We start from the raw sequence: 27,608 nt of genomic DNA, 5'->3' as shown, positions 1-27,608 counted from the left end.
GAAAAGCAAAATTAAATATTCATCAGAGTCTCGTTTTCTCTTCACGCGTTTCTCCAAAAACAGCGCTAGATGCGTCGGCGGCAAGAAAAAAGGGCTTGAAATAAGAAAAGAAAAAAAAAACGAGGAAAAATTGTAACGATAAAGAACGTTTTATAAGTACGTATAATAGTGCGAGAGTTGCCCGAGTGAGGCATCGCTCTCATGCCTCTATTATTCATATTTATTTTATTTTTCTCTTTGATGAAATATCACGCGCAGAGAGCGACTGCGTTCGGCACTCCTGCGTTGAAAATGAAGGCGCACGTCGGCGCCCATCATGGTATAGATAAAGATGATATGAGACAATGACGGAACCAATAGGGGCCGATGTGTAGCACTCGAGGAGCGGCGAAAAAATTGAAAGATGAACAAAAAGAGGCGGAAATTTTGCTTGTTGGAGCGTGTTGAAGTAATACGCCTGTTTTTATGCATTCTTCAAACACAAACTTTCTTATATAAGAAAATAAAATAGTATTCAGTTATAACTTGCAATAATTTAATAAATAAAAATACCGTTTTTTTATAAAATTTAATTCTTGTTTACGGATAATTTACATACAAGAATAAATTAATTATCACAACAATAATATCAACAACATATGAAGATTACACATCACATACTGTTTCCAGCTACAAAGTATACATTAATGCTCAACTTTGAACTTTAAAATAACTACGCAAAAGCTCTCTTCTTGAACCTTAAACTGGCGAAACGAACAAACACGCTTGAGGGGAATTTGTTGTTCTTATATTGGAAATCTCATTAAAATACATTCCCCTGTCACGTTCGAAAACGCGACGGGCGTCTAGCTTCCATCAATCTAACGCATTTTAATTCCGATCCAGGCAGCAATTCCCAAGGAGATTTCTGTCTAAGATTCATCCGATTTAACTTTAGGGTGCGAGAAGAAAAATGTTTGTTATTGTTTACTTTAGTTCTAGTGTCAGCTGCGCCTAAATTATGCACCCCAAAATCCAAAATTTGCATTTTATGTATTTTACCCAAGATAGTTGAATAGATTTTGAGAAATTTTCATATTAAAATTAACGATTTGTTTTATCTTCGATGTGTGATGTTGCGTAGACAGTGAAGTTTAACATCTTCGTCTTTAATGAAAGCAACGCCTCGTCGGTTTGATTGCGTAAAGGTGAAACATTCGAAATAAATTTGCCCAACCGCAATAACATTTATAACCGTTAACCGCACATTTGTACATCGCGCCGCGTGAGGGTGCGCACTCCATGCGTTCACTTTTATTAGGTGGAGAAGAGCGGGCGGCGTCTGCTCGCGAAATTTACGTCGGTTCGTTATTAACCGTGCAATTAGTATCTACGCGCGCGGTACGGGCACCGAAAACGCGAATGTGTTCGAAAGCGGCGCACATTTCTCAGTTTCTACGCCTGGGACCGAGAAACTCATTGTTTTCGTACTTTGCATTGAGCCCATCCAACAGGGTATTACATCTTGGATGTACGAAACCATTAAAAAGATTTTACGCATCACAAAAACATCAAATATTAACAGTATAAATGGAAAGAAATTTGTAACAATTAAAATTATAATTCTTTGCTTTTATGAAGTGTATAAAAATTTGTAGAGGAGATTTTCGAGCACCCCGTGTGCCATTTCCACAAATTAAACAATCTGGCTGGTGGACAAATGATCCAGAGCAATTTCCATATAATTCTACTATTGCAATCATTTTACATTAATCCTTATAACCTAATATAATTTTCCACGTTATTTAATCTTGCACAATGTAAGGTAATCGGTGTAAGAATGAATGCGAATGAGTAGTTGCTAATTTTAATTTAATTGCCTCTTAACTGTCAGTTTAAATTAAACTTCTACAAATATCACTACAATGTGCCAACGTTCATTTATTTCAAAGTTAAATCAAATAATTTTACTGTTTTAACTGCATTTTGAGTTAATTTTAAAATGATTTTTTTTAATTGTTTGCTTACAGCATTTCTTTTAAACTAGGCAATATTGACATAGAAATGCTACGCGTTTTCTAGAATATAGTCGTTCTTGAAAACGCTGCATAGATTTTATGGGCCGTAAAATAACTTGGACGCTGGCTGCGAAAATGACATTCTTAAAGTTTCGTATTATAAAAGCTTCCTCTTCGTTTCACGCATTCTTTACCACGCCAAGGTACGCGTACGAGTATGCATATGTACATTACGTTTATGTACTTACGAAAGCACTCGGCCAGACACCGACAACTTTGCCGCTTGTTGACAAAAAATTACCAATGTGACATCAGCAAAAACAAAACATGGTGCAGACATTAAAAATATTGATGAAAGTAATATTTCAAGAAGCCAGTTGCAAGTATCTACGACAAAAAATAAAACAACAGCTAATTTTGTGTTGGATTTTTTGCGTGTGCTCAATTGAGATTTATCATATTTGTCGATCAGTAAATTAGAACGATCGAGGCAAAATTGTAATCAAGCTTATTTAATTTATTGATGATGTAACGGGGGCTCACGTCGCTCACGCCCGTCCCATTTCCCTCAATCAAACGCAAACCGATAGCGGCGATCCGGCGATTGTTTCATATCTCGTTTCCGTTCAGGACATTGCGAAATAATTTACGCAAAAATGCGTTTCCCTCGAAAAAACGCCCCGCCGCCGCCGACACAACGACTAATAGCGCATGGAATCTGAATATATTTTAGCGGCGAGTTGATTTTTGTGTTCCGATGCGCGCGCGTCCCGATTTTATTCGCATGTTTTTACATTTTTTATTGCATAAAAATTCGAATGCCGTCCGACGCATTTTTATGAAAATTTATCATTTTTATGCGCGTGCGTTGAAAAAAAAAGTGTATTTGGACCCGGCAATGTGGAAACTCGCACATAAATAAGAGAGAAATTGAATAAAAGAAAATTATGTGAATTATGTGAATACGTTCATTATGAGCGTGCATATTTTTTAATTGCATATTCTGTTACCTCATTTACTATGTGTATATAAAGTGTGTTTACTTTTAATTTATTTTGCGTGAAATTATCACAAAGTTGCAGAACTTTTTCAACACTTTGTATTATTGTAGTGACTATTTAGGTCACAGTTAACTTCTCAGCGTGGAAAGTGAATGATTACGGAGAAATTATAATTCAATTAGGAGTTAAGGGGTGCTTATAATGCTGGCAAGAATCCAGTTCAAATAACTTGCACGCATTGTTATCATAGCAAATGTATTAATTTGTATAATTAATTAATGTGTCTTATTATTATTAATATTAATTGAAATTTAGGTCAAAATATTATTTTTCGTATTTTAAAGTCAAAAACAACGTTGATTTGTATTGTTTTGTGGTTTAAACAGCTTAAACTCATACTTGTATCAGAAACAGGCACTTGTACCAATTGGAGAACCCTTGCTGGACATTATAAGCGTAATGTGGAGTAAGCGGATAATTGATCGAAGCAGTTTAATAGCTTAATATGGCGTGCGAACGTGCTATCCTTGCGGTCGATAGCGTGTCTGCGAGCGTCCTGCGTCCATCGGGATCGTCCTTGTGGGTGCGTCAACGCCCGTCGGATCACACACCGAAAAGATCCCAATGCAAACTGAGCCCGAAACCGAATAGAAGCGATCCGCCACACCTAAAGCACGCATTTCGCACCCTTTCAAGCCCTCTCGAAATCTCTACCATAACACAATACATTCGACACGATCCGAAACGACCAAATACGAGTATCAACCACCAACCAAGAGCAACCAAACAACGCTCGTTGCATTAGCGAGATTATTTTTCAATCTGCAACTGCGTGCTCACAAAAAAAGAAAATATTCCGCAAGGCGTTTTTGGCAAAAAGCTGAAATGAGAAACTCGCAAGCACAAGCCAACGAAATTGAAAAATATTAAAGAGCCTAAAACAACTAAGCGGAGACTTTGAATAAAGCGCAGCGTGAAAGCTGAGCGTCTACTCGAGGAAGTGCCGAATTCTTGCAGGACCAACCAGAGTTTTATTTCAAAAACGTTTCTTCGGACGTAAAATATAAATAAGAGCGAGTGAGTTTAAGCGTTCGACTTGTTCTTGTTCTTTTCCTGCAGCTACTTGTTCTTGTTTCGCAAAGTCGAGGTGATATAATTATAATTTGGGTTCGAAGGACATTGCGCAGCGCGAATCCGAAGGACGAGTTTTCCAAGTTAAGCGAGTTTAAGAACAGCCCGAAATCCTTATGTACGAAACTAAAACTTGTTAGACCCTGTTAAGACTTTGGGCGTTGTTTAAAGGCACCACAGCATCGAGAAGAAAAGTGTATTTCGACGCGGACAGACAGCGGCTACAAATTACCAACGGGGATAGAAAGATAGATTTATTTTAAAATAAAAAGTCATGTGACTTAGGTATTCAAGTCATCATGAAACTATTTTAATTTAAACTATTTTAAAGTAAATTTACTGTTACTAATAGAATTTTACACTTTTTTTACATTTTGAGGGCGATTATCCCTTGTCTGTATTTGTGTGTTTACTTCAAACATTTAACAAATAGAACGCCTGCAGAATTAAACATGATCAACCGTATAGACATTACAGAAATCCCTCATTTCAATAGCAAATACATTCATCAAACGTTGTGACGTCCATTCGGAGGGTTCGCCATCCAGAATTATGACAAGTATTTCAATATGAAATACTCGTACATGAATATTATATCATCAATTCGGTGTAGAGATGGAAGTAATATTACCGCAACTAATCATAATATCGGTTAAAATCACTTTAAACTGTTTAAAATCACAATTCTTGACATTTTATTGAATTATTTTGAAAAACTCTCGGTAACTTTGAAAGTAAGACTGCGTTTTCGAATTTTTAAACATATTTCTTAAATAATTTAGATTTCCAATGCTTTTATTCAAACAAATTTGAATAAATATAGAGAAACCGTCCCAAAATTAACAATTTACTACTTACTCATAAATCGCCTCTGCATGAAAATGTATCAAATATAATATCCTTATTTAGTGTCCAGAATACATGCCATACATGTCGTTCAATATTCTAAATTCTATTTCCAATGCACATTAGATTGCGCTGATTTTATGACACAATTTCCCATTTTGATTGCACAATGTTGCGCACACGCTGCACTCTCGGCGGTAAGCGTTCGTCAAACGCGATGCATGTTTTCCGTCTTGCCATGCAAATAATATAAATGAAAAATGTATGCTACAGACAGGCGCGCACTCGCGCAAAACAAGAGCGAGGAAAATTCACGGCGAACGTAAGAATGAGCATCACAGGAAGTTTTCGCAGACGTTAGGAGACCTTGGGCGCATTGCGCGAGGTCGTAATATATTTGAGGAAATTTGAATATTCAGAGGAAACGCCGACGTGTGGAGGGCGGCTGGCGGCGGCGGGCGCGTTGCGTAGACGCGACGTTTCGAAAAGCACATGTGACGGAAATTTACAAGCCGTGGCGTTTCGCCTTCGCTCTGCTTTTCCAGCGCCAGCGTCGGTATACAAAGTGCTTGATATGTTTTGCATTTATTTTAGATTATTAAATTTGATTTCAAACATGCTAAATACGAAACATTTCTGATATTAAAATAGATAAGAATACATAAGCATTACTGTTGATGTTCAAGAACTGTTGGTTGCATAAATTGTAATCATTTTTAAGAGATTCTTACATTCAATGTTAAATTGCGCAATTTATTTTTTTGCAACTCGACAAAGTAGCAAAGTAATAACTATTTGTGAGCCGCTTATATTCACGCACTAGAAAACGACTTGCGTAGCTTTGTAGAAAAATGTACGGGAATATAATAGTCTCAGAAATGTAGATGTAATACGGTTTCGCGCATATTCGCATAATAAAACATTAAACATTAAAATGGGTTATTTACAAGTAATTTATATTCTGCATGCAGCCAGAGTAAAATTCATTCGGGGACGAAGCGCGCCGCGGTGCGCTCGCTTGCTACTCGCCGCCGCCACCGGTACGACGGCGGGGCTGAGACGAAAATGCGCCCGCTTAATTTACATAAGTGCACGCGCGCGAGAAAGAGACGCCCGGCGCCGGTAAGTATTTTCTATAAAATTTTTATTCCGTGTTAAAATTTGTTCGCATAACTGCGACGCAGACATCGTCTTCGCACATACAGTAAAATTCAAGAAAACGCGTATTATTCACTAGGGGTAATAAAATTATATTATGATATTCGATATTGAAGTCACTCGTTGGCGCATCTTCCTCATTACGGCAAATAAAATGAAGCAGTCGACAGAAATCCGTTTTTAGAGTTTGGTATTTTGTTGCATGTTTTACAAACGGTAAGCAAATAAAAACATTCCAACAAAGAGTGGAAACTTTCCTGGGAATATACAGTTAATAATTTCGTGTGAGTTTGCATATGTGCGATGTGGAAATGCACAAAAATGTAATTTCCTTTTCACCTTGAATCTGTTATAACTTCTAAACATATTTTTGCGGGATGTGAAGCCATTTTTAATTATTTTTTAAAATATACTTTCCACGTACATACAATATGTGTTGCATAATTTTTTGTTCGGACATTCAATCACCTAGCGTAAAAAGGACGAAAACTGATGTTCATTTTATATATGACTGCAACAAAACAAAAATATGTATGGAACGCATGTTATGCCAAGGAATCAATTTCGTTTCTGCAACAAATAACGACGAAATTCACAGTAATACAACGCGCAACTCGCAAATTCGGCACGAATTTGTATTGGTGCTGTACGGTTCTGGCAATATTGTGAATGAATGCGAGCCGCCGATAAAATTTTGATCATAACGCTATTCTCCCTGCCAATAAAACTGAATTATTACTTGTCTTCTCTATAACATCTTTATATATATTTTATCGTTCTGCTTATACATAGTATTTTTTTATTATTTCGCGCAAAATCGTAAAAAAACGAAATATTTTTCGATGATCCGACAGGAATTGACATGAGGTCAAATTAAAAATAATCATCTACTGAAAAATCTAAAATAATATAAAAAAATATTAATATAATTACATCTGGAATAAACTGACACCCAATATATTGTTGTACGTTGCATCAAACGACAAGCTTTCCGCTCGCTTTGGATTCTCTGACTTTCAACATAGTTGAGAACGAAAGACACACATAAACATTGCAACAACAAGTGCGTCTGTCTGCCGATTGTTGCGATGTCCTGAGTGAAGGACGATCGTTTTCCTCGGTCGTTGCTGGCATTGGCATCGACATCGACGTGAAAGCCGCCGTCCGGAGGTGTGCATTTTACGTTACAGATGGCACAATGCGTTCGTTCGCCGACGGATGGAATAGATTGAAAACAGAATGTTGTCACATCGAGAACAACCGGCCCGTCCTTTGAAAATGCGTTATAAATGACTCGCGCTGTCAGCGATGCGGGCGGCGGCGGTGTTTAAAAATTGAATAGTGGAAACACGTGCGCAGATCAACTTTGAACGCGTTTTGCGCAAACTGACAACGTTTCAACGACCGATTCACAAAATTTACTAAAATCCTACCTGGAACAGTGAACAAAAACATGTCACAACATAAAAAAACTACCTGGTGTTCAAGATTTAACTAAAAATTTTAAATATTAACATCTTCTTTCGTTTTAAAATTAAAAATTTTATTTTATTGAATAATTTGAATAATTATAAAAAATATAAAATAAAAAATCTTTTAAATATTTGTATCTACGATAGATGGCAAGTAAACAGGATAAATATTTATGTGATATGAGAAATGACTGAATAATAAGTTTTTCGGTGCATTTATATACAAGTACGCTGTACAAATCCTGCAATACGAGCGTTTGGTTCATTAAACATGCTCGTATCCTGTCGCATCCTGTCGCTGACCAACAACCAAAGGAATTTGGGGTATCGAGATTGAGTTAGCGAATGTTGGTCGGTCGCTGGCAGCGCGCGCTATTAATTTTACAACTTCTCTTTTTCAGTGTATCGTCGTAGGTAGTTTATACTTTGGCGCATCGATATAAACCGGATTAAACTTATCCAAATCCGGTGCCAGCGTGGACAGCGCTTGCACGTTGTGCAGCAGTGGCGCACCAGCATCGCCGCCGTCGTTGGCAACGACGTACGGAGCCAAAGTGGCCGCGATAAATCGCCCCGGCTCGTGGTGCGCTTTTTGTGCGCGAATATTAGGTAAAAGTTGAACCTTTTCCGCCGCAGCCCCGCGATATTTATCCGACAGGATAAATAGAACGCCGGGATCGTCGCCGGCTTCGTAGTACGCCGGCTTGTGTTCGTCGGTAATTAAGTGCTGATTTATGAAGTCGTGCGCATGGCTTTTCAGCGTTACGCCGCCGTCGTGGGGATTGCCGGCGACGTGCAGCACGGAATCGGCGTACAAGGGCACGTGCACTCGACGGGCGGCGGGTGAGTGGGCGTCTGGGCTCAGGTGTTGATGAGCTGGCGGTGGCAGTGGATGCGGCGCAAAGCGGTGGTGGTGAACTGGCTGTGCAGCATCGGTGTGTTTGCTACCCGAGTATTTCACATCCGCTTTGTAACCGTTCTTGTCGGCTGTGTACGATACGATTTGGACGCGTCCGTCTGGAAGTTTCACGCGGTACTCCCCGTTGGTGGCTTGAGAATCTTGAGATTGGCTGTGAGAGAAGTCATCGCCAGTTAAATGATCCACAACTTTATAAGAGAATGCGTAGTTTTTCTTTGTCTAAAACAGAAAAAAAAATTACGTACAAATCATCACATAACCTCATTTAAATTCTATTTTTTTTTTGATTTTTTTTGAATATGTTTGATTACACAATAATAAAATGCAATTTGTAGCACTTACTTCATCGTCATAATCATAATGCTCAACATAATTGGGAATGTTCTTCAAATCGTTTGCCTGCGGCACGTTGAGTACCCGCGCCCCATGCGCGGCTAGCGCCTTGTACACTTGCGGGTTTACTTGCTCCTGAAAATGATTCAAAAAGAGCGGAAATTAAATTAGCAGAACAAGCCCGCATACAAAAAAACACACACAACCAACGTGCGCGCGCATTCCGTAAACGTGAGCATTGGCTTTGTTGAACGCGAACGTCGGAACATAACATGGCAGGACATAAAAGAATGGAACATAATTATTTAGACATCAGGATATAACGTATCCGTCGTTATATTCACATCACAGCCATACGTTTCGTTTCGGGATGCCTCGCTTCGCCTCGGCAACCCTCTGCTGTGGTGGCCGGCGGAACATATTTTTATTAAATTCGCGACCGGGAGCGTCGTCGCGGAAAAAATGTTTCCCACTGCATGCGCGCCAGGACTCGCAGTGGGTCGGCGGGTTTTCAGAGCAATCAATCTTAATCATCCACTATATACGCATTACACTTTTTTATCGAAATCGTTCGCCGGCTAGGTTTTAACATTTCCTATTTCCGAATATATTGTGGGATAGATACGGATGATCATAAGAAGCGATGATTTTGCAGTTCAACAAGCGACTGTACAACTAATAAATTATAATCAATCATCGATAACTCCCAGAGGCCACGAATTCTTTACAAAGTCGAAAAACTCCGTTTGATTTTTTGGCTTTCAACGAGTCAAAATCAAACAATCTTAAATTGGTGTTTATCTCCATTTCACGATGATCAAGTTACCAAATTTTTGATTGCAACATAAATTTTAAAGCTGTCAAAAACATTATTTTTAATAATACCGGACATGATTGTTTTGATAAGCCTTTGGCGTGTTGTAGTTGGTTTTTTAATGTATTGTTGTGTGTTTTTTTTACGCGGCAGTTATTTGCGATTGACAAAAAGCGAGCAAAAAGTGTGGAATTTTCCGAATTGTTTTGTAATTTATGCCTCAGCGATAAATTGCAGAAATAAAAGTTTTAAATAGAATGTGACAGACAGCTGAGCGCATTTTGGGGGCATTTCGACGAGCCGCCGGCAACACGTCGGCGTGGCGCGGCTGTTTCCGTAATACGTTGAATTTTCGAAATGAATAAACTTGTTTCGCGTCGAAATTAGCATTGTTCAGGCTCAATGGTTACATCTCCGCAACGCCAGCATTAACCAAGCGGGTCGTGCTCGTTGAACTATTAATTAAAATTGTGTTCAGATTTATTTCATTTCGACCTTTCATCTATTCGTCGCTGGTCACCCAGTTGGTAATTATTTGATTATCAAAAAATAAATTAAAATACTCGTCAATCTACTCCGCAATATTCAATTTTTAATTAATGCTTTCATATGTAAATATTCATAAATTAATTTTTTCGTGTTTATTTACGGATTCTTCAAATTATTTTTAGTGTTTAGTGTCGCCTTCAGATGGCGCTAGCGGTACCATTTCAACAATAATATTGCTAAACATTCTAACGCACCGAAGAGAAAGTAAAAAATTATCTATTCATGATAAACTCACATCACATCAATGTAAACAATTTATTCAATTCTAATTCTTGATCGAATGTTCGTGGAAATGACGTTTTTTTGTACCTATAAAATATTCCACCGCGTTGGCAGATTTGCCCCCGCTGCGAAAAACTCGTGAAAAACGTCGCGTATCATTAAATCTGATCTGCACAAAGCGGAGCTTACTTTAACTCCGCGTGCGTCTTCGCAGACACGTCGCCGTCATATCTGGCATTATACGCGTACACACGTCTTTTGCGATGTGATAGCGACCGCGAAAGGAGCTGGGTGCAATGGGCGTCGCGTTGACGTTTTCGTATTCATCAAACGTCGCGCGCCACGAAACATGTCACATGTTATGCATAAACGCTGCTGGGATATTGTAAGCGCAAGCAGAAAATTTTACAAAAAGGCATATGCTAAACTTATAAAAATTGCTACCGATATTTTTTACCTAAATGACATTTTCGACTTAACAAGTTTTTCTATGTTTTTCATCATGTAACAGTTTCTCTAATATGTTACAAACATAACCATTATCCATGTTGGTGAAGAATTTGCTTGCAACCAGCTTCACACGCAAGGAAGCGTCATTCAAAAGCAGGCAACCACACATACACGCGTGCACAAATAAACAGTTTATGGTTTATGATAAATTTTGTACTGGCGTCGTTGGCAGCATAAAGCAGGACGTTACATGCACATATCCTGGGCAGACAATATGACAGATCCTGCGGGGCTGCGGCGAGCGCGCCTCGTGCATCATGCTATAGCCACACAAAACGGAGGCACGCTTCAAACGGCGCCGTCGACCGGGAAAGTCGACGCAGCGTACGAATCCTCCGACGGTTGTACCTCGGCGTCGGGGCATTCAGAGCTTTTGCTTTATGAGATAGGAAACGTTCGTCTTTGCTGGAGGATACTGGCACACAGGAATAGGAAGTCGGTCGTACAGCACCCGCGCTGAGAGAAAATATACGTTTACTTGTGTGTGCGGGTGATTGTGTTAGTGTGTACTTTGCGAATTTGCAGCCTGCTCGAGGGCTTGGTCCGTGCACCCAGTGTCCAGTACGGGATGTACTGCTGCCGCCGACAGCACATGGGCCTCCCGACCGGTGGCTGACAATGTTACGACTGTAACGAGTGTTTGCGCGTACGGAAACGCGAACGCACGCCGAAACGCCAAACCATCTACATCCACCATGGGGATCGTTTCGGAGGCGGTTGCTGGTTACTCGGAATCGTCTAGCAGGGCGAAAGTCGTAAAGTAAACAATGATTTGTTAGTTTATGGCGTTTCTGGTGTTTTCAGCTATTTGGCCAGAATTATCTTCGAATAATATACAATGTGTCAAACTAATAATTAAAAAAACTACAAAAAATAACCAACACACATGTTATATTAACATATGTCACACAAAACTTTTCTCTAATATTTACTACCGACGTTATTGCAGTTGTAATGAAAATCATGAAGTTTTGTGAAAATTTGCAGCGTAAAATAGAAGCGATTAGAGTTAAACAGGCGTAAACACAATGTATTGTGCAAATGATAAGCCCCAACACGCCCACACATATTAATAACCGTCGTCTGCGGACAGCAACGCGCAATCCGGAATGCAAGACGGCGAAACGATGACCGCGCCGCGAGATGCAAGAACGTTTTATGTCCTGATAATGCTTTATTGCGTCATTGTTACGCTGCGCTACGGGAACATGGATTTTACGATGTTGGGACGTTTGCATTATTAAAATTGCGGCGCGCAAGCGGACCAGGCAGGCGTCACTGCTGGCGAACTTTTGGTTAGAAACGAGCTTTTTGTTTTATCAACGTACTCGGCGTAATATTTGCTCGACATGCTTGAATATTTTACAACTTCTCATCTATAAAATCGCGCTGAAAATGCAAAAGCCGTCGAAATTAATTTTTGGATGCGCGATGTTCCAAACTTGGTTCGCGAGCGCGATAATTTCGTTTTATTGCCGCGATTCGCCCGGCGCGCGTTACGCTTTATTAGCAAATTGTCATGTTTGAATGTAACACATTTTTGTGAATTTAATTACATTCAATTGCGTGCGCATTTAAGTACCCTCAAGCTATCAAACATTTTATCGGCAGTTATAGGCGCATTGTCTTCCTGACAATCAAAGATTCGTTGTTTGAAAAAAATTACAATTGTTTAACATTATTATTACATAAAATATTTAAAAATGTTAACATGTTATTACGCTATTAATATTATTGCACATTGTTTCGTTAAACGTAATAATATTACAATTATTCTTCAACTTCTTCAGCAATAAAACAACTTTTCAATGTTTATAATAATAGTTGTCTGATTGTTATACCCGCAGCGATAACAATCTATTTTCAAGCAACACCTACGATATAAACATCTGTGGGCATGTATAAAAATAAACCATTTGCACCTTTCAAGAATTTAAACGATTTAAAACCAGTAAACTGCAATTACTACCAGATGCCTACAATTTCTAAACAAATCTTTATACATTCATCGAAACTTATAATTTATTGTGGTACTTTTACTGATTGTTATGCATGAAAATAAATTTACACGTTTTGTACGATGATAAAAAAATGTTTATGAAAGTTAAATTATCAGTATCAAAATCAGAAATGGAACTAAATAAATATTGATTGAATCTCAATTATTATTATACAATCTGTACGTCTATCAGTTTATTGTCAATAAATCAAAGTAGATAAATTTCATATTTTTAAAGAATTTATCGAGAAAGGTGAGATAATGTATAAATAAGTAATGGGTCAGGCAACATGCTTATTTGTTTCACGCTTGAGTGATAATGATGGTAGTTTCATCATTTTTTCGACAACGCCGCCGCAATATTTTCGATTTGCATGGCCACCAGACAAACTCTTTTATTAAGCACTTTTTACTTTGATCAAGATATACATATTCCCAATATTATGTAATTTGTGTCGCAAGCGATAGTGAAATGCCTTTCAAGGCGACAGGTAATGACATTCGAATTTATTACGAATACGAACTGACCAAATGATGATTGGTAACATCACTAACCATTCAATACACGCCGTTAAAGTGGATTTAACGCCGAAGCTTTTTAATTCTTTTTTTTTTCTTTGTTATGACTTTCCGTTTCACAATTTACGTGAGAGTAGAGTATTGTCGGATGTCGAAGGTTGTTATTCATAAATCAATTACAATAAATTCTCATTAACGCAATGATATAATCCTCGAAATCCTCGTAAAATTAGTCAAGCGTACAATTATTAAAACTTGTGCGAGTTTGCTAATAAGTTGATTTAATTAAAATAAACAGACTTTTCGTAATCGTAAATGATGGCAGTGGATCTGTGTAAATGGTGATCGTTTGGGTTGGAAACTTTAGCTAATACATCGATGCGAAATGCTACTAGTATTAAATGTCTTTTTTAATTGCCACTTTGGTGCTCTATATTTTTTGTTCGAGAGTACTTAGTAAGATCTGCGAAGGCTGTAAAACGCGCATAAACGAAATTGAAACGTTTAAGCGCTTTCATTACGCGAGGAAAACACCGATAAATCATTGGCGCGATTCAGCAGCTCTTAAAAATCGCGAGATGCGTGAAAGGAAAATTAATTGTCAAAACGAATGATTTTTCCAACTATAAATTTAAAAAGTGTTTGGTAAATAATTTAAAAATCCATAAAACTGTTTCGTACAATTAAAATTCAAGTCAACTTTGAATTAATTAAAAATAATTATGCATTTATTTAAATTCACCAACAAAATAATGCCGTTCTAGTTCTTATTAACCAAATAACAGGTATTAGCAACGCGTGCGAACATTTATGCAGTTTCTGCATGTGCATAACATTCCTGGAATCTCAATTAGCCCACATGAATATTAACAACAAGCAAAATTTACAATTTCAAATTACAACAACGTAAATTCACACGAAAATGTTTTCGTGCTTGAATGCAAATGTAATTCGTGTTGGCGGAAATTCTAAAACTCACCGGAATGCCGTACTTCTTCTTCTTCTTTGCTGCAACGCCAGCGTACGGATGCGTGTCCTTCAGCTGTGCCACCACGTACGGATCGGTCGTGACGCGATTATCGCCGGGCTGGTTGTTGGCCGGAAAGAGGATGGGGCCGCGATCGTCGGCGCCGAAGACGTCGATTTGGTTGGCGTACTCGCGTAGCCTCGAGACCTGTCGATCACCGCTCCGCGGATCGTAACCTAATTCGTACGGATGCGGATTGAAATTCCGCGGCTGTAGGAATACTTCGGGCGATGGCTCCTCCAAGGCGTGCGCTTGAAAAATGTCAGCCATCAGGTGCATCAAAAGCGATGCCATCAACATCTTCGATGTCATAATTCTGAAATGATATGATAAGAATACGAAAAGATTTGCACATTCACAAGTGAATATAATTCCCCGAATTTTTACAACGCTGCATAAAATTTTTAGATTTTATTCCATCGGAAATCAATTTATACTTGATATTAACCTCACACCTTATAAATTATCATTAATTAGTTATAATGGTCGCAAAGAAAAACATATTGCACATTTACACATTAACGGATCGATTAATAAATAAACCAATTACGCTCTTCGTTGTTGGGCACGCCTAGCCCAAGACTTTGCTTTTGCTCTCCGCGTCTTCACGCTCTAATTCGTGAGTTCCGTAACACGCTTCAGAATTGAATGCTAATGTTTGTTCTTCGCAACTTGGCGTACACCGACCAGATTGCCCACGACGGACAGCCGCACGCGTCGTGTATCCGAATTGCACAATGCAATAGCGTAAAAAGTTCAATTTCAATGGCATCAGCACGTATTTGGCTACAGTGCATCAAGCAACAATGACCAGGCGTCGAACCAAACAAAATCAAAACATATGTAGATAAATAGTTTGCAGCCTTAAATATTTCATAACGTATTTGCCGATATTACCATAACAATACCTCGATAATGTTTTTTTCTTTGTTTGACCTGGAAGCCGTTTAAGGTGTTTGGAATTTGAACATTTGTAATGGTTTAATTTTATTTTCAAAGTTATGCAACCCAATCTACAAATAGATTTTGGTTCAAGTATGGTTATGTTTGTATCACTCACTATATTAATAAACTCTTTGCCCATAAATAGTGTAACACATCTTATCACCGTTCGGTGTAATCCGGTGCGACGAAATAAATTCACTGCACACATCTCACTCGACGCGCCGTCGACACCGCTGCTTTCAAAGGTGTTTGCGGTCGTTTCTGCATAATCTATGTGAACACAGCTAGGATCTACATGTGCGCGTATGCCGAGTGCGAGCAAATTGAAACGGAATTTCGCAATTTTGTACGTAATGTGTTAATTACGACGATTTTTAATTAGGAGAGCTAGCGCGCCTCGCGACACACGGCAGACGATAAATTTAATTTGTAATTATAGACGTGTGCGCTCGTTAAGGGTCGCGCCTGTCGACCGACGCTGCGCTTCGGAATTAACGCATAAAATGTCGATAGGAAATTTTTTTCCAGTTGGAATATCAGTGTAAAAATGTTACAGCATAAAATTTTAATTTGTTTAAATTTAGGTACATTTGAATGACATTAACATTTGTTATTGTTGAGTTTATAAATGTGCAGTTCACCAAAAATTTCACTAAAATAATGGATGGTGTTTACAGTTATAGTTGCAACAACACAATAAAATAACAAAATTTAGTGTGTTTTGTTTTGCTCTGTGTATAACGTTAAATTTGTGTCCATTTTATTGGTTTGAAAAGCATGTCAATAGTCGTTTTTATCCGCAATTTGGTATAAATCGTGGGTTATTTGCAAAATGCACAAATTACGGTAATAACTACGAAAGTTTTAAACACGTAAGTAACTCAAATTTGATTTTACTAATCACTTTCAATGGATGTTGAAATATTAACAATGATAGCATTTATTAATGACTAGTTTTTTTTTAACCTAAAGCCAGATTTTTTAATTTATATCGCACAATAAAACTTACTCCCATTATTAATATACAAAATGACGAAAGTCTGATCAGATAATGCACTCTAAAACCTATTGTAGTATTAAATCATCAGTTGCAAATATTCACATCTTCATCAACATATTTCTACAAATATATTGTTTCTGTGGTTTATGTTATTGCTCATAATCCAGATTATACCACATAAGTATTAATTAAATTCAATATTTCATAGAGACTACATATGCTATTGTGATGTTACTCATGAATGAAATGACGAAAGCCTTAAGATGATTCTCATAAAAGTCACTATTAATTTAATTAAACTATTGTTGAAACTATGAGTTGTGATGTACATCTGTGATGTAAAAGTTACAAAATGAACAAATTATCACACTTACTACATCTTCAATGAACAATTACTGTTTCTAAATTTAAAAATTTTAGTTTTTGCAGAAGGAAACTAAAAAAAGGAACTGTCAATATTGATTTCTATTCTATTAGCTTTCTATTGATAAACATAACCTCATTTCATCTCTCATCAAATAGAAATAAACTTTGTTTGGCGACATTTATTCTCATTTCTATTCTACTGATATTTACCTTCTGTTATTGTTTGTGTAGCTAAAACAGAGTTTTCAAACATTTAACACTTGAAATTTGTATTTACCTACTCCTAAACCATTATTTTGATTTTATTTCTATTTATTATAATTAACAAACAAATTTATATTATTCACGAAGTTTTAATTTATTTAGGACATTTTGATATTAATACCAAAATAATAACAGTTTTATAATAATTTTTAATAATTACCTAAAAATAGAAAATAATCCTTGCCTTTTAAATATTTCCAGTTGTCTGTCGCACGGTTATCACTAATTTATTTACAAATCTACTTAAAACTTTCCCTTAAATAAATAATTGTGATATTATTTTGAGTTACATTTGAATATACAGAATGAACACTGTTTTCGCTTATTTACTCGTTACTCTAATAATCCACTCGGTGGTTTCGACTTGATTACTTATACTCGTCCCACTCTTTTGGCGTCGAAGTTCGCGCAAGGCTTGAAACCCATTGAAAAGTCTCATCCACTTTTGAAAACACTCATCATTTACATTGAAGTATATTTAGTGTAATATAAATAAAATTAAATTAAATGATATTATAATAATTATATAGTTAGTAATCTGATACCTAAATTAATTAATTGAGCAACCTACATTAAATTTAACAATATAATTTTTATTGTTAACCTAGGAGTATTGTTAACACCAATATCGATTGTCGTGAGTTGAATGTATTTCTATGATTGCAAAGGCGCAGTACAATGAAAAAAATGAGTTAATTGCAAAGTAATACCTACTCATTCATGAGAATTAACAACTTTAAAAATAATTTACAACTGACAAACATCCGAATGCATTTACAATCGTTTTAATAAATTTGTTTCGAGTTATAATTAAGTGCCCAACATTTTATTTCAATCGGCCGAGTAAGTCACGACTTACTTGTATTATAACAATGATTGTATTAAATGTTTATTACAATTGCAGTTATAATTAGTTACTTTTTGTTATAAATATCAATTGATATAATAACTATCACTTAAATAAAAATTAAATGTTTTAAATATTATTAAACGTCTTATAAATCACAGGTACAAATATAATTAATGTAGCAAAATTAATATAACAACCTTGTAGGACCTTGACTTTTTTAAATTGCGAATGCATCTTTGATAAATCGCATCACGGATCAATGTCAACACTATTAGAAATATGTTTTTGGCATGTTTTATAATTTTGCCTCTCATTAACACGTTTTAAATTCTTGCTATCTTGATTTATAATTAATGCTCGTTTTTTTCTTATTTAAATATTTCCCATAAATCATGTCTGCATCAAAGTGCATGAGTTACAAGCAATTAAAATTATTCATTACAAATCCATATTACGTCTGAGCTTTATTGGTAATATTGCATGATCCGGCTCATTAAATTTTAAAGCAATACAATCATAATTGAATTTAGAACAAAGCAATATTCGCATAGTTATTCTTATTTAAAGAAATCGCTTACAAAGCTTTGAAACATTGACTTTGATATAGTATTTAAATTTGTGAGTCCAAAAAGACAACTATAGATGCGTGATTCGATTTTGTAATCGTTGTTGTCTCATGATTACTCATATTTGGGACTGGGAATATATAAATAAGTAAATTTGGATGATGACTACACATGCGAGTACTATTAACATACATTTTTTTAAAGAATTCCAAATATTTCATTGTTTACGCATAAAAAAGTTTAATTCAATTGATTTAAATGTGTTTTGTCACTTGTTATTGAATTTAAGAAATGCCATAAATGGCGGATTTGTAGGAGTCAACAATATTAGTTTATTGGTAATGTCGCAATTGTTTTCGTGTTTGTGAAAGGAATTTAAGGAATTTCAAAGTTATTTCTATGATCTGTGATTATCAAATGTTAAAAATTAATGTTTAACATTAGAACATGAAAATACATTTATATATAAATATCAATTTTCTATTTAAGGTGATTTTGGATTTTCAATTGAAATTTGGTTTACGAAATTGATATTATTATTAACCAAACTTACCAAATTACAAAAAAATAATGATTATGTGATACTTGTACTTTTACAACTCTTAAAAACTTTTAATCTTTATGTAATAATGCATTTTTCCACAATTATAAAATTTGTAAGAGAATTCATACATTATTTTAATGCAGTTAGCATGATTGCGTTTTAATAAAAGAAACTAATGTAAGGTCAACTGTCAAAATTCACGTCATTACACTGTTTCACTGTTTCACACCATGCTACCAACCAGCTTCACACAAACTTGTTCCCAACATAATTTTAATTCATTCATACCCATATGTATTACACTTTTCTCATTTACCTAATAATCACGCGTAATGCAAACAACTCGTTGGTACATATGGCCCACCTCATCGCGATGAAGCAATTCCACCAAGTCCCAAAATTTTCGCCGACCGTTTGCATATTACGACGCGTGCGAAATTCGGCGCACAATGCTATTATATTCGGTGCACCGCAATCGCACGCAAGTATAATACGTGCCCGAAATGAGAGCGCCCGATGCAATTTTAGGTCGATGTCGGTGAGGCGTTCATTGTGCGGTACATATCCAAGAGATCTCGTTGCGATAATCGTGTGCGTCGTGGATTTGATCTTGATTTAATTGCGAATTTTGATTCTCGATTTGCTTTCAGTCAGCCCGGTATTACGACAATGGTTTTTGGTTAATCTATTCTTGTCAAAACAGAACCGCGAATGGATTTAGAATTGAGTGACGTGTTTTGCAACATGAAGGACCAGAAAATGATTTAATTAATTATGTTTTAGAATTACCAAACCTAGTTATTACAATTACCAATAAGTCAGCTTAATTTAAAATATTTTAAGATATAATGCGAAACATGTTGTCTGTTTGCTTAGTCGTCAACTGCAAATTATGATTCAAGAGTTCGTAGGTAAAAGGTAACAAGTAACAATGTAGAAGTGAAATGTTGAGCAACAAACGTTCAAGTAACTAAAGCAAATGCTTGTAAATACAAGCGATTTGATTCCAGGCTGGCAAATGCATAATAACACATTTGTTACATCAATTTATCTCTGTGTCTGATCTATTGTGAACATGCTGTTAAGATAAAACGAAAAAAATACATCAACGAAATTGCAAAGCAAATACTTGTACATATTGTTAGTCCAATGATGATATTTATCAATTATTTCATTCAAATTTAGTAAAAATTTGTTTATTTCACTTTTGATAGCATTTTGCAAGTCATAAATCTTCATTAAGTTTTTAATTCAATTTTTGACACTTAAAGAAGAAATTTCAACCCTTCATTTATTTTTTTTTTATTTTCAGTTCTCTTCATTTCTTATATCATAAGTTGTATAACAAGAAATTGTGCTAAATTTACCAGATCAGTACATCGTTTATCGATGTTAACCTATTCGAGTGAATCTTTTTTGAAGCTATTTAAATCTGTTTGCGATCAATATTTCATTTTGATCAAATCACCAAAACAAAACCAAAAAAGTAAAAGTTGAAAATATGCGATAAACAACAATGCGTTAGAGGTTAGAACAAAAGCAGTAAAAGTATCTAATATTGAAGAGAAGTCAAAGCAAGAGAAGTGAGAAACACTTTGCAAAAGTTCGAACAACATGACACGTAACGAAACAAAAAAATGTATCCACATTTATCCATGAAAAAAAAAGTCGTGATACCGTAACGTAACGTAAAAAAATAAAAACCTAAAGTCTTCAATCACGATTTTTCGTTTTTCTAATAAATAATAAACGCCGTGACCCCACATTCAACAATTGTTATATTTTTATTTTATTTATTGTTATAGGAACTAAACGCACTCACTGACACATTCAACCTTATATATTTCGCAATGCAACAAAGAAAGTTTTAATAATTGTGCATTATTGCACACCTACATAATATTAATTAAAATTATAAACTTATCTCGTTAACTCACATCGCATTACGTTAAGGTTATTCTGTTTTGCGATAGTATCACCAGAATTTTTCGCATACCTTTGCAAATATTTTCGCCAAATTTATTAACTCCTTACAGCGCTGGCAGCGGCGTGCAAGGGACATGCATGAATGGGTTTATCGAAGAAAACTTGCCCGCTTGTCTTTATGGCGGCGCGTGATTTATAGACGCGCGATAAACGTGCGATTGTTGCTATTGCTACGATTGCTTTGTGGACAATTGCGACGCCGGTCGGGAGTTATAAGTTGGGTCATAAGTTAATCGGACTGATGAAAATGAACAAATGTACGGGTTTCAAGTGAGTACCAACAGTTGCAATGTGTAAATGTGTTAATATTTCGTGTTTGTGTTGGAAAAAGTGTGCAAAGTGCACTAGTAAAGTGGCAGTGTTTATGGATCAACGCATGATGTGGGAGGTGAAACAATGAAAGGAAAAATTTGATTCTTATCGATTTATCTTATATCGCGTATTGCAAAAGCTTGAAATTTATTTAGACATCAAGAGTCATAAATTAATATAAAAATAGTTTCTATATTTTTGTTTTCCGACGTAAATTATTGATTTTAAAATAATTACATTAACTTTTTTTGAATATTTTAAAGTAAAACAAATTATAAAATAAAAATTCGAATAGATAGACGTTTTTATTCAATAAAATTTTTGAATTTGTTTAGTAATTGTTCTATTTTTAGGTAATAATTCTATTGTAAATTATATTGAATGTTATTTTATTGTAAAAGTTCATGGAATACAAATGGTTAAACAATTAGAATCAATAAAATATTAAATCACTCTTAATTAACTAGCGATTATCTTTCAAAAGCAACGCGTGCGGCAAACTACGAAAAATTACAGACATTAAAAGAAACAATAGAAAACAGTGTAACAAATCATTGCATTCTTTGCAATTCTTTCTTGGGCGCGGTTAGCAGTATAAGTTTCAACACTGAGTGATGCTTAAACATTGTTTACTTCAGATATTCAACAATTAATATTAATATATCCTGGTATTCTTCAAATTTGTTTTGACAATATCTCAAAATCTCCTATCTCCAATCAAAGATCAAACAAGCAATCTTGTTAAATGCCAGCATATTGGTTTGTATTGTCACGGACAGACGATATCGCAGACGACATGCGCATAATTATCCAGCAGCATAATTAGAAAGTCATTATCCAGCAATTAATCGCGAATCACGAAGTAACAAATTTGTTCCAGTTGCGTCAGGAAAGGTGTATCAACCCGCCGCATGCATTGCCGAGCAAACGGCGCATGACTCCGAAATGTTCGCGATACGTATCGCGCTATAACCGATGACTGCCAAAAACAATTTAATAACATTGCACGCCATTAATGTAATATCGCACAGATCATCAAACACGACGCGTTATGCGAGTCTTCGAATTGAGTAACAGACGGAACGCATCTTTCGCTATCAGCAGATATGGTCCATTTCGCGTTTGAGGATCTATTTACGAGCAAAGCGAGCATGTTAAGCATGTTAAGTACATATTGCGCGCTGTATCGGTTTTATGATATCGATTAAATAGTCATGTAGCGTCGTGCGGTGTTCAATTCGTGACGATCCTTTCTTTGATTATGGGAAAATTAATAAATGTGTAATGGGCTTAAGGAAATGTTTTAAAATTTGATATTGACGTGAAAATATCATCATAAACCACTTGCAATAAGACATAATGCCTAGATTTGAAAAGATATTAAACTTTTCTTATTTAAGAAGCATTAATACGTTTGTGTTCAGTAGATGGCGCGACCTGTACTAAAACAAAAATTTTAAATTTGTAACCGTTTGTCATATGTTCATTCAGAGGTTATTGCATTTGCATTTGCGTTCTTATTCTGTTTAGTGCTAAATACTAATTTTAAAATGGGTGAAAATAAAACAATGGATAGTGAGACTTTGTATAGATTAGAAAGACAAGCTTATTTCTTTTATCCATATGAAATATCTACTTTAACTAAGAAGTGTAAATTCTACAAATATTTTGAGATTACAAGTGAAACTTTAGATTATTTTAGTGGAAGATGATACCAAGTTCATAATAACTGAGGGATTTCAGCAGTGCCGGAATAAATACCATGCTATTGCTGCAGAGGAAGGCAACATTGATGAATTTGAAGAATTTGATAATCCCATCCAGCTGGTAAAAGATAATTGTTTACAGAATTGTCAAAAATTCCTCACCAAAGTTAAGGTAAGGTGTTTTTCCGTTTTTCCTGTGTTTTTATGCAGCAGCAAGAACTACAAAAAAACCTGGCTGGTTACAGGATAAGCTGGAAGAAATGACCTTTATTTCTAATGATTTGGATCTATTCAATTATTCTCAGCAGCATGCTAAGAAGATTGATGAAACAGAAAATGAGTTTCAAAGATTGAAACAAGAACTGTTAGAGGTATTTTTCACAGTTTTTAGTATTTCATTGCTCTAGTTTGTTAATATTCTTACAGCAAAAGGTTTTTATTGCTCATTTGACACAAGAATTAAATGATTATGAACAACTGGATCCTCTACTGACAGAAACCGAACAGATTATTGAAACATTGAAAAATCTAAGTTTAGATGTTCCAGATGAAATCAAACAGCAGCTTGTGGACATGACAAGCAAGAATAGTATGCTGGCATATACTACAGTTAAACATTTGTAAAATTAATACTCATATTAAATATATGAGGATATATTTAAGTACAATCATACAAAACATCCAGTAACAACTTTATCATTCATAGTATTAATACATAATCACAAATATAAAGTAAACTTGCTATACAAATTGAGTTTTTGATTAATATTTTGATTATAGATAATAAATATAGTTAACTTAATATAAAATCAGTACTTTTTCTCATTTTACAACTAAAACTAGTTTAAAATTTATACTTGGAGTTTGTGTCACATTCAATATTAAAAGTTGCTCTCATTTTGGGTCTGCAAATTGACTCCTTGTACCTGAACAAAATGAGGAGCAAATGCAGCTGTTGATGGAATCACCTGAGCTGGTTCAAACAACAGAGTTGGTTGATACATCACCAGTTCCTCATACTGTGGCACATTCATAATAATTGGTGGAAATTGCTGTGCTTGTTGTGGCTGCTCTGGCAGTTTAGCACCAGTAGCAGTTTGTACATTATGTGTTTGACCAGTTGTCATAGTTGCAGTCCTATTTTTTGGGACAGTATTCTTTAGTTTATTAGCTATATTGTTGATTACTCGAGGAGTGTTTTCATTAGGTGTGATTGTAAGCTTTGGAGGTTCTGGCTGTGGCTCACAGGTATGCACAAAAAATGCAAATGGTTTTGATGATTCAGTTGAATGCAAGTGTGTAAAGTTCAGCTAAAAGTATATTAAAGTAAGTTAAGTAATTTCTTCTACTGAAATAGCAAAAATAGATACCTTTACAACAACATTCAAGCCTTGTTTAATATACTTGTTTTTCCGGCGGGTGTGAGCATTGTCAGTGAGTACTTTAACATCAAGTGTAGCTTTGCATCTTCGCGGATCAAATAGTAGCTCCTTCCTCACTTCACCAGGATGTGTCCAACATTGATACTGTTTACGAAAACGAATTTGCGGGCCGGTGTTAGAGATTTTCTTCACCCAAGTCGTGGATGTAACGGCCGAAAACAGATCGACCCATTCGTCACATAACGCATTGTAATCTTCGTTCTCTCTGGGTACTTGTGTACGGAATTTGGCCTCGAAGTTTTTGTCGTCCGACCATTTCGTGGATATAATTTCAAATTTTCTGTTTATACATGATAAGATTGAATTAAATTCGGACTTGGATGGTTCTTCTGCAGCCATTGTTGAGCTGCATTGGAATTGACGTCATGGTGACACTTAGGTCTTTCGGATCTTTTCGATCAATCAGCAGTCATCACGTAATTCAAGTTGCCTATATTATTATCTTTAATTTAAAAAATCAGCAATAAATTAATAATTGTATTCTAAATTGAAACAATATATACCCCTTAAATCATAAAAAAAATTTACTTAGTAAAAAATTAAAAGTTACACATAAGTTTGAATGAGTTATATACATTTTATAATTTTGTCATTGAAATGTATTTGTCCCAGATATTTATTTATCAAGTGCTTATCATTATCCCGCCCGTTTAGTCGAAATTGTACTGTGCGAAAGTCAGTAAATACGCACGCTGTTTGTAGATTCGTAAAAGATAGACACAGATAGCAGTTATGTCACTTCCAACGCCTCTGTTGTACCCTGTTAGTTATCAACCACAGACGCTTTTAGGTTAAATGAGTACTCATAGTTAAATTCTTAGTTTCGGACTCAATCAATTTAGTCGAGTCCAATGAAAATATTCACGACATTCATTAAAAGCATATTCATTGGACTGCCGATCGGTGTGACATTAGTGGACACGTTCGGCTATGTAGCCCGTGTGGACGGCATTTCGATGCAACCAGCATTGAACCCAGATAGGAATATTACTGATTACGTCTTCCTGAATCGCTGGGCCATCCGACAACTGCATATTCAACGCGGTGATATCATCTCCTTGATCTCACCAAAGGATCCAGAACAAAAGATTATCAAGAGAGTGGTTGGAATCCAAGGTTCAACACAACAACCACACATGATAGTAATGAGTAAGATAACTTAAATTTTTATTTTAAATTTCAGGTGATATCATTTCCACTCTTGGATACAAGAGAAAAGTTATAAAAGTACCTGAAGGGCATTGCTGGGTGGAAGGTGACCACACTGGTCATTCTATGGATTCAAACAATTTTGGCCCAGTTTCTATAGGTCTTGTCACTGCCAAAGCTTCATTTATTGTCTGGCCTCCAGCTCGGTGGCAGCTTATTAGATCTTCTCTGCCTGATGCTAGACTACCTCTAAATTGTACTGAAAAATCATAACACTTGCAAAATGCGCGCTATTTCTCTAGTAAAGCATTTAGAATTTGAATTCTCTGGTAATGTGCTAAGGAATGCTATTACGCTGCATGATGTAGACAATGATGGAAATTCAGAACTGATTGTAGGTAATGAGAGAGGTGAAGTCACTATATTTAAGGTAAGATTATAATATAAACAATAATTCACATACTAATTATAATGTTTTCTGAAAGGGCTATGAAAAATGGCAAACAATAAGCAATCTTGGGTTTGTTTGCTGTTTGGCAGTGGGGGATATATTTAATGAAAATAGAAATTGTTTAGTAATAGTGACAGGGGATGGCTGGTGTTATATTTATGGGAATTCTGCACAAGATGAAGTTAATGAAGATGAAACAAGCATACACAATTCAGTTGATGATTCTGTTGATGTGGTTGATGGGCAGATTTTGAGTGGTGAAAGTGAAGTACAAACATCAGATTCTTCTCATTCTAAACCCTTTGAAAAGAAACATGGTTTACAACAATTGCACGTACAGAGAATTCCCGCAAATACTAAGGTTTTACTTCTTAATATTTTTTTAAGTCCTAGTTATTCATGTAATTGTGTTTTAGTATATTCTCTTAGATGACATAGATGATGATGGCTCAGTAGAGATGGTATTAGGTTTAACCGACCGAGTTGTACGATCATACAGATGGTACAATCCTAGAAAATTTTTAGCATCAACAATTGGAAAGCGTAGTAGCGTTGCAGATGAATTATGCAGTAAATTGGTTGGTTTAAACAAATGGGAGTGCGCGAAGCAAATTGGTTCTGTTACTTTACATCACGACGCTGAAAACAAGCCGACATTACTGATCGCTCAACCGGGTGGTACTTTTATGCGCATTCGATACACAAACGATGACAAATTAGAACAAAGCGATTCCAGCACTTCGATTAGTGAATACCTAACTGGATCTTCGATTGATTACCAATTTCTTGGTTTATCCCGAATGCGTAACCAGAACATTTCTACGGAAATCATCGGAGATCTTAAAGTGCTTCCACAGGATGATAACAAAAGAGGTGCGCCATATGCGGTTGCAACTTTAGACGGCACTATTATGTTAGTCCAAGAAGAAATTATTTTATGGTTAGTGAATATCAAATTAAAATGTTTTCTCATTAATAATACTGCTTAATATGCAGGGCAATTGCGGTAGATCATCAAATCTTTGCGCTGACAAAGCTCGACGTTACTGGCAACGGAATAGACGACTTGGTTGCTTGTTCTTGGGATGGTCATACATACATTCTTGACCAGGAAAAGAATGTGGTACGTTTTCAACAGGGAGAGTCGGTGCAAGCGTTTGCGAGCGGCTATTATACGTTAGTTCCCGGCGAAAAGCCCGTTACATGCTTTGTGTATGTGACGTTTCACAACAAAATTCTGGTCTATCATGATATCTGTTTGAAGGATATGAGTAGTCGAAATTTTAGTGTGAGTCCTGACTGCATTAGTGATGTGCTTCAAGGTACCGACGCCAATGAAAAGGCTTCTTTAGCACACAGTTTAGATGAACATGACAAACGATCTATAGTTGAATATTTACTCTATGGCGTTGGAAGCTAAATCTTTTTGTATATGTAAATTTATTTTATTTGGGATAAGATCCTCAGGTGTATCTATCAAGTAAACAATATATTCAAAGTACAAATTATTGTTTGAAGTGAAGTGATTTT

General features: G+C 35.8%; 5 protein-coding genes across 7 annotated transcripts; 3 read left to right on the top strand and 2 right to left on the bottom strand.

Annotated features, from left to right (window-relative positions):
* Positions 1-7,749: 7,749 nt before the first annotated feature.
* On the bottom strand, positions 7,750-17,320 carry LOC135793699 (uncharacterized). 3 transcript variants are annotated; one of them, XM_065304766.1, is made up of 4 exons: positions 17,233-17,320; positions 14,450-14,813; positions 8,867-8,992; positions 7,750-8,743 (listed from the first exon to the last, which is right to left on the bottom strand). In XM_065304766.1, the coding sequence occupies exons 2-4, from the start codon at positions 14,807-14,809 to the stop codon at positions 8,003-8,005; spliced, it is 1,227 nt and encodes a 408-aa protein (XP_065160838.1). In that variant the 5' UTR covers positions 14,810-14,813; positions 17,233-17,320; the 3' UTR covers positions 7,750-8,002. The 3 variants fall into 3 exon arrangements, with proteins under 3 accessions (XP_065160838.1, XP_065160837.1, XP_065160836.1); XM_065304765.1 differs by lacking the exon at positions 17,233-17,320 and adding an exon at positions 15,558-15,691; XM_065304764.1 differs by lacking the exon at positions 17,233-17,320 and adding an exon at positions 15,048-15,276.
* A 5,467-nt stretch (positions 17,321-22,787) lies between these two features.
* Positions 22,788-23,786, top strand: LOC135793771 (uncharacterized). The gene is made up of 4 exons (XM_065304855.1): positions 22,788-22,980; positions 23,033-23,208; positions 23,282-23,407; positions 23,463-23,786. The coding sequence occupies exons 1-4, from the start codon at positions 22,881-22,883 to the stop codon at positions 23,658-23,660; spliced, it is 600 nt and encodes a 199-aa protein (XP_065160927.1). The 5' UTR covers positions 22,788-22,880; the 3' UTR covers positions 23,661-23,786.
* On the bottom strand, positions 23,654-24,925 carry LOC135793770 (uncharacterized). Its single transcript, XM_065304854.1, has 2 exons — positions 24,407-24,925; positions 23,654-24,346 (listed from the first exon to the last, which is right to left on the bottom strand). The coding sequence occupies exons 1-2, from the start codon at positions 24,815-24,817 to the stop codon at positions 23,918-23,920; spliced, it is 840 nt and encodes a 279-aa protein (XP_065160926.1). The 5' UTR covers positions 24,818-24,925; the 3' UTR covers positions 23,654-23,917.
* A 56-nt stretch (positions 24,926-24,981) lies between these two features.
* LOC135793772 (mitochondrial inner membrane protease subunit 2) lies at positions 24,982-25,900 on the top strand. Its single transcript, XM_065304856.1, has 2 exons — positions 24,982-25,594; positions 25,662-25,900. Exons 1-2 carry the CDS (start codon positions 25,330-25,332, stop codon positions 25,898-25,900), a joined length of 504 nt encoding a protein of 167 aa, XP_065160928.1. The 5' UTR covers positions 24,982-25,329.
* A 10-nt stretch (positions 25,901-25,910) lies between these two features.
* On the top strand, positions 25,911-27,586 carry LOC135793769 (KICSTOR complex protein ITFG2-like). Its single transcript, XM_065304853.1, has 4 exons — positions 25,911-26,057; positions 26,113-26,439; positions 26,495-27,018; positions 27,075-27,586. The coding sequence occupies exons 1-4, from the start codon at positions 25,911-25,913 to the stop codon at positions 27,496-27,498; spliced, it is 1,422 nt and encodes a 473-aa protein (XP_065160925.1). The 3' UTR covers positions 27,499-27,586.
* Positions 27,587-27,608: the final 22 nt, after the last annotated feature.

This window comes from Atheta coriaria, unplaced genomic scaffold (genome assembly GCF_025399875.1).
Source record: "Atheta coriaria isolate IRGN ID8LTWV9N9 unplaced genomic scaffold, Caltech_Dcor_3.1 hic_scaffold_6_pilon, whole genome shotgun sequence".
Lineage (NCBI taxonomy): Eukaryota > Metazoa > Arthropoda > Insecta > Coleoptera > Staphylinidae > Dalotia > Dalotia coriaria.
Note: the sequence above shows the minus strand (reverse complement) of the source record. Positions and strands in the feature narration are given on the sequence as shown.

What these genes read in the sequence shown, in the direction of transcription:
- LOC135793699 (XM_065304766.1), bottom strand. Translation starts at nt 14,809, where the DNA reads ATGACATCGAAGATGTTGATGGCATCGCTTTTGATGCACCTGATGGCT. An exon ending in AGAAGAAGTACGGCATTCCG is followed by an intron (nt 8,993 to 14,449) that starts GTGAGTTTTAGA and finishes AATCATTTTCAG; the next exon opens with GAGCAAGTAAACCCGCAAGT. An exon ending in ATTATGATTATGACGATGAA is followed by an intron (nt 8,744 to 8,866) that starts GTAAGTGCTACA and finishes TTTCTGTTTTAG; the next exon opens with ACAAAGAAAAACTACGCATT.
- LOC135793771 (XM_065304855.1), top strand. Translation starts at nt 22,881, where the DNA reads ATGGGTGAAAATAAAACAATGGATAGTGAGACTTTGTATAGATTAGAA. An exon ending in ATCTACTTTAACTAAGAAGT is followed by an intron (nt 22,981 to 23,032) that starts GTAAATTCTACA and finishes AGATTATTTTAG; the next exon opens with TGGAAGATGATACCAAGTTC. An exon ending in AATTCCTCACCAAAGTTAAG is followed by an intron (nt 23,209 to 23,281) that starts GTAAGGTGTTTT and finishes GGCTGGTTACAG; the next exon opens with GATAAGCTGGAAGAAATGAC.
- LOC135793770 (XM_065304854.1), bottom strand. Translation starts at nt 24,817, where the DNA reads ATGGCTGCAGAAGAACCATCCAAGTCCGAATTTAATTCAATCTTATCA. An exon ending in GCTTGAATGTTGTTGTAAAG is followed by an intron (nt 24,347 to 24,406) that starts GTATCTATTTTT and finishes ATATACTTTTAG; the next exon opens with CTGAACTTTACACACTTGCA.
- LOC135793772 (XM_065304856.1), top strand. Translation starts at nt 25,330, where the DNA reads ATGAAAATATTCACGACATTCATTAAAAGCATATTCATTGGACTGCCG. An exon ending in GAGAGTGGTTGGAATCCAAG is followed by an intron (nt 25,595 to 25,661) that starts GTTCAACACAAC and finishes TTTAAATTTCAG; the next exon opens with GTGATATCATTTCCACTCTT.
- LOC135793769 (XM_065304853.1), top strand. Translation starts at nt 25,911, where the DNA reads ATGCGCGCTATTTCTCTAGTAAAGCATTTAGAATTTGAATTCTCTGGT. An exon ending in GTGAAGTCACTATATTTAAG is followed by an intron (nt 26,058 to 26,112) that starts GTAAGATTATAA and finishes GTTTTCTGAAAG; the next exon opens with GGCTATGAAAAATGGCAAAC. An exon ending in GAATTCCCGCAAATACTAAG is followed by an intron (nt 26,440 to 26,494) that starts GTTTTACTTCTT and finishes ATTGTGTTTTAG; the next exon opens with TATATTCTCTTAGATGACAT.